This window comes from Pogona vitticeps, chromosome 2 (assembly GCF_051106095.1).
Source record: "Pogona vitticeps strain Pit_001003342236 chromosome 2, PviZW2.1, whole genome shotgun sequence".
NCBI lineage: Eukaryota > Metazoa > Chordata > Lepidosauria > Squamata > Agamidae > Pogona > Pogona vitticeps.
In genome coordinates, this window is record NC_135784.1 from 251,209,036 (window position 1) to 251,215,035 (window position 6,000).

Genomic DNA, 6,000 nt, shown 5'->3' on the forward strand with positions numbered 1-6,000 from the left:
GGGGGTGGGCAATAAAACTGCTCGAATACAACTTTTCTAATCTGAATTTGATGTGTTTTGAATTGCCTGCTCCCAAATGTAAACAATAACTTGATGTGGCATTTATTTTCTATCTGCAGGGGCCTATCTCTCGCCAGGATTTCATTATCCTGTTTATGGGAAGATGTCCGGGAGAGAAGAGGTGGAAAAAGTCAATACCAGCCCTAGCATCAGCGTAAAATCAACCACTGAATCGAAAGCACTGGATTTGTTGCAGCAACATGCCAACCAGTACCGCGGCAAGTCTCCTGCGGTAAGACATGTCTTGTTGCTATGGAATTGCATATATTAGAAACATGGGAAACAGTCCATCAACCCTCTCTTGTGGCTTTCTAGGAATTTTTCCAACCACACCTGGAGATACTGTTCCCTGGGAGTCTCTGATCTAAGTATTAAGCAGGTCTGACTCTGCTTAGCTTCTAAAATCAGATGAAATCTGTATGTTCAGGGTAGTGTAGTGCTACTGGGGAAGATGAAAATTGGGGGTCAAAGAGAATGAGCTTTATCTGGTGGCCTACTTTTGAAGCAGACTTGGGACTTTGGAATGCTCTCTATATGCTTATACAATGGCCTTTCTGCCAGCCAAACTCTTCAGAATTTGAAGAGTTCAGCCTGCTTCTTCCCTGCCTGCTGCTGGAAATAGTGTTGCTTGCAATTCTATATAATCGTGTGATACTGTATGTGCAGTGTTAGAAAGCAACAGAGGGACTCAGATGACAGCAGCCACCAAGGTGATGTCTGTGGATTGGGATGGCTCCTCTGTGCTTCCTGGAGTGTTTCATAAGTAACTGCAAACACAAGGGTGTTCAGAAGGGATGAGTGTGTATAAGTCAGTTTTCTGCAAAATAGCTTTATAGCCAAAGTACACTGGTTTGGATAGAAATTCAGGTGTATAGATAACTGATATTTCAGTTTGTATTATATCAAGGACTTAATTGAGAACTAAATAATAAACTTCTATTCAGGAGCTAAGGCTAAGGGAGCATTGGATATAATTTTAAATCTCAATTTTCTTTCAATATGACCTAGGTAGCTGTTCTTTAGTCAGGCCTTCCCTTCTGTCAATTCTTGAACTCTATCTTTTTGTTCTATCATTTCCCATCTTAAACACGCCATACTATTGATTTAATTGCTTAATGATCATTATGTTTTTATTGTATTTTCTGATATTTTATGACATTTGTAAGCCGCCCCAAGTAGACTCTGTCTAGGAGGGCGGGGTAGAAATCTAATAAATAAAATAAAATAAAATAAATATATTCCCCTTAAACAGGTCCACCACCCCAAAGTTCAGCATAAAAATAGAACTAAATAAAATCATTATGTACCAGATAAAGAGCACTGTAGTCTGTAGATTTTCTTTATTTTTGCAGTATCCAAGTGAAAATGAAAAACAGTGGATGCTTTAAAACAAGTTACAGCAGTTTTAATAGCTACAAAAGTCATTTGCCTTACAACCTTTAACAAAATGTGTTTGTGTTTGCGTCTCAACCAAGCGAGTCCTGGTTCTGTTCCCAGAATAAATTGCAATAGCTGAAGAGGAAGTAGGCCCAAGCTAGCAATGATCCACACATGAACTTTTCGCATCAACTAAATGCAAAGTAATTCAGATCTACACTGTTGAAAAATTATAAACCATAATGCGATCCTCTGAAATATTCTGCATCCTGAAATAGTGTGTTAATTGTTTTAACGCCTTGTGATTTTTAGCCTGTGGAAAAATCTACAACTGAGCGTGAGAGAGAAGCAGAGAGGGAACGAGATCGTCATTCCCCTTTTAGCCAGCGGCATCTTCATACACATCACCACACGCACGTTGGAATGGGATACCCACTAATTCCAGGGCAGTATGATCCATTTCAAGGTGAGCAAGAAAAAATTATTTGAGAGCCACTAAACTAATTGAACTCATTTTGATAACTTGGTATTAAGAATAATGCATAATCTGGGGTTCAGAATATAATAGTCTTGCAATTTTAAGTTTTTCTGTTTCACATACAGTACTCTGTTTCCCTGAAAATAAGACTTAACCTGAAAATAAACCCTAGTATGATTTTTCAGGATGCTCGTCATATAAGCCCTACCCAAAAAATGAGTCCTCATTAAGTGAAACCCCGCCCTCCACCATTGTGCAGCAACCAGAATAAGATGACATGATTGTATTTGAATAAACGTAGATTGTTGTACATGAAAAAAAAAAAACATCCCCTGAAAATAAGTTCTAATGCATTTTTGGAGCAAAAATTAATATAAAACCCTGTCTTTTTATCAGGGAAACATGGTAATAGTATCTTTTTAAAAGAAAGACATCACTAATATGCTTTATGTATTGGGTAATATATTGTAAGCATTTCAGAGCATGGTGAAAATTAGGATAAAACCGATAAAAGGGATGTAACAGATTCTATTTCCAATTATTACTTTGTGCAAAAATATAAACAGCATTGTATGAAATAAACCTCTTAAAAGAGCCCGTATTTTTCCCCCACAAGAAAAGTATTTATCATTTATTCTTAATATATTTGCAATCTTCAGAACTGGGGCTGTTTTTACTGTCCACATATTAATGGAAGTTTAGATCAGTTCATAGTCAGATAAACAAAGGCTCTTGGGAACTTTCCCCTCCTCTCTGTCCCTATATTCTAACAATATTAAAAGGAGGTGTTTTTTTAACCTGCTGAAAAAAGCTGCTGAAAAGAGCTGCTATAGTGTTTGTAGCTTAAATAACATTAATTCATTATGTTCTCTCAATGCTTTAGCAGCTCTTTTCTTTCTTGTGTAGAAGTCCTGACTGTTTCAAAATGCAGTTCAGTGGTTCCATGCGCCTTATGGGATACATTATGTGCATTCAAAAGGAAAAACGTTAAAATGATAGCTATTATGAAAGTATTATGTTCCGAATAGCTGCCACGTCATTGCTGTAACTCACTGTGACTTTTGAATCTTGTTTTTTCCTGGTGCCTATTATTTCTACTGAGCTTCCTATTCAGAATTTCATACAAGCCATTTAGCACCATGCAGTGCAGTACTTGGAAAAGAATACAATAAGGCGGAATGCCTTCTTCCCTTATAAAATGCCTATTAGGTGGAATCTTAAGAAGGCATGCTGGTTAGAGCAGGCAGGCAGGTTTTTCCCCTTCTGCTTGCATGCAATAATTATGTATGCCTTCTGCACAGAGTACAGCAGTGCTGTTGTGATTCATGTCTTGTTAAAAATGAGGTCTGTAGCAATTGTTTCTTTGAGTACCAGCAAACTGAGGAAATGCATCCACTGAGATATACTGTTTCACCTTTCCTCCAGGGCTGACCTCTGCTGCCCTTGTTGCCACTCAGCAGGTGGCTGCTCAGGCATCTGCATCTGGTATGTTTCCTGCACAAAGAAGGTAAATGTCCTGTAAACCTTTAGTTATTCACAGACACAGAATTCTTAACAGGGGGAAGGGAAGGACTTTGCAGTTTTTCAGCATGGAGATCTATGTAGATTTTAGTACAGTGGTGCCCCGCATGGCAACGATAATCCGTGCAGCAAAAATCGTCACTATACGGATTCGTCGCTATGCGAAATTAAAAAGCCCATAGGAATGCATTGAAACCCCTTTCAATGGGGTAAGTTTTAAGTTCCTATGGGCTTAAAACTTACCTTTTAAGCGAAAATCATCCATACGGCGGCCATTTTAGATGCCCAGTAAGCGAGGAATCCATCCCTGTTTTACTCGGTGTCCATTTTGGAACCGCCGATCAGCTGGGGGAAAAACATCGCTATGCGAAAATCAGTAAGCGAAACAGCTTACCGATCATTGCAAAGCAAGTTTCCCCCATAGGAATCATCGTTATGCGATCGCAAAAGCGATCGCAAAAACATCGTCACTATGCGGATTCGTCGTTAAATGGGGCACCCGTTATGCGAGGCACCACTGTACTTACAGGGCAGACACTGGTTAATAGCAGCAGATTCTGCTCACAACCACATTTTCCACTGAGCTGTTGTTACAGCATATATAATTAATCATTGAAGCGGACTGTGCTCTCCTGAAGTATTTGAATACATCTTGCCCATCATATCAAACCAAATTCTTTAGAACAGCACACAGTAGGACTTCAGACTTCATCTGGTGTCTGTGTAGTTGTCTGTTCTCATTTGTAATCCACATGTTGCACCTCTTTCTGCCCTCTGCATATACCTGTAAGGAGCACCATGTTACCAGAAAATAAGAACAACAGTTTCAATTCGCACAGTCTGCAGTATGCATTTCTTTATGAATGATGTATGTGCTGCTAAACAGTTTTTCAGTCTTTAAAAAAAATGAATGCTTGTGTTATCAAACTGAAATTAGAGTTCTTCATCATAACTAAAACAACTCATTCTTACTCCCACCCACCCCCACGAAGAAATGCTCTTGGCTTATACGATTGAAAATACATTGTTCTAAAATAGTCTGTTTTCTTCTTTTATTTTTCAGAGAATGATAAATATGGAAATGTACATCATCATGTGACTGGATCACATGGGGAAAAAAGCGCTTTATTAGAGACATCAGTTCCATGGTGTTAATTTGAAATGCCTTAATGGCAGGCAAAACCAGTCATTTCATTTTTGTAAATTACAGATTTTTATCACAGAGTAACAAATGTTGCTGTATTTAGACTTCTGTTTTATATATATATATATATATATATGCTTATATATATATGAATATAAATATATATATATATTCTTTACTTTTTTGTATCGGTAATCAGGCTCACACAAAGAGCCTGCTGCTAAGTTGTAAACCACAAAGTAAATGGCGGGAAACTGTATTTGTCTTGTTCAGAAAGCATTAACCACAAAAGGATGTTTGTTTCTGTTTTCTTCCTTTTGCTTTTCCAAACTGTAAATAACTAACGTTCTGTATCTTTGTGCCTGAACCTTGCATACCCTTCTAATATTGCCCACAACCCTCCATAGAGGCTAACTGTGATGACGACGATGAAACTTTGGTACAATTTAGATGTCTATTTGGTGGCTCCTATTAAGATGCATCAGTGTAAAATGTTCCTGTATTAACTGTTTCATTGTAATTGTGTATTGTGAAGAATATACATTTGGAAGGCATGGGTTTGCCAGTACCACAAAAACTGTGTTGTACATAGTGTATAGATTTTAAATGGGGAAATAATGAGCATCTGTGAATAATGAAATGTCCTTTTTATAATCTTGAATGGCAAATAACCCAATAGCCTGCATACCAGAAGACGTCTGTGATTGTTCTATTACTTGAATAGTCCTGCAGTCTTTTTTTTAATGTTTACAATTATCCCGTTTTAGAAGAGAGACTTTAATGCCATTGCCTGGTTACTTGTTTTATGCTGTAATCTAGTTTATTTTATGTAAAATGTATATTGAATGCTTTCATTTTTATACCTGCCTTAAATAATTTGGCAATCAGAATTAAAAAAATGCTGTTTTTGTACTTTCTGGTGTCACCTGACTGACTTAGATTGTCAGGGCTTGCGACTTTTATAACATAGATATAAAAACTCTACAATGGGGTTTCAGAATGGGCATTGCAATACATTGGACAAGAAACATCACTTTCCATTTCCCTCATTCAAGTATAGTAGAACTGGCTTTACTGTCATGACTGGGAAATATAAAGTGGTGCCCCGCTTAACTATTACCCCACTCCACGACGAATCCACTTAACGATTAGGTTTTTGAGATTGCAAAACGATGTTTAGATAGCAAAGAAACCCCACTTTACGATGTTCCGTTCCCTGCTTCGGGAACCGATTTTTCGCTTTACGACGATCAAAACAGCTGATTGTTGGGTTCCCAAAATGGCCGTCTGCTGTTCAAAATGGCTCCCCACTGTTTTAGGGACTGATTCTTCGCTCTACAGGGAGCAGAAAATGGCTGCCCTATGGAGGATCTTCGCTTTACAATGAGGTATTTCGCCCATTAGAACACATTAACCGGTT

General features: G+C 38.0%; 1 protein-coding gene across 5 annotated transcripts in view; it reads left to right on the forward strand.

Moving 5' to 3' along the window:
- ZNF608 (zinc finger protein 608) overlaps nucleotides 1-5,492 on the forward strand; it is a 160,697-nt gene extending 155,205 nt beyond the window's left edge. For 4 of the 5 annotated variants that reach the window (XM_072992408.2, XM_072992407.2, XM_072992405.2 and 1 more), the window contains exons 7-10: nucleotides 120-292; nucleotides 1,750-1,903; nucleotides 3,341-3,422; nucleotides 4,500-5,492. In XM_072992408.2, the coding sequence (XP_072848509.2) occupies nucleotides 120-292; nucleotides 1,750-1,903; nucleotides 3,341-3,422; nucleotides 4,500-4,506 (416 nt within the window). In that variant the 3' untranslated portion in view covers nucleotides 4,507-5,492. Of the gene's footprint in view, nucleotides 1-119; nucleotides 293-1,749; nucleotides 1,904-3,340; nucleotides 3,427-4,499 lie in introns of those variants that run through there. The other variant, XM_072992409.2, reaches the window with a different exon arrangement.
- The last annotated feature ends 508 nt before the right edge of the window (nucleotides 5,493-6,000 follow it).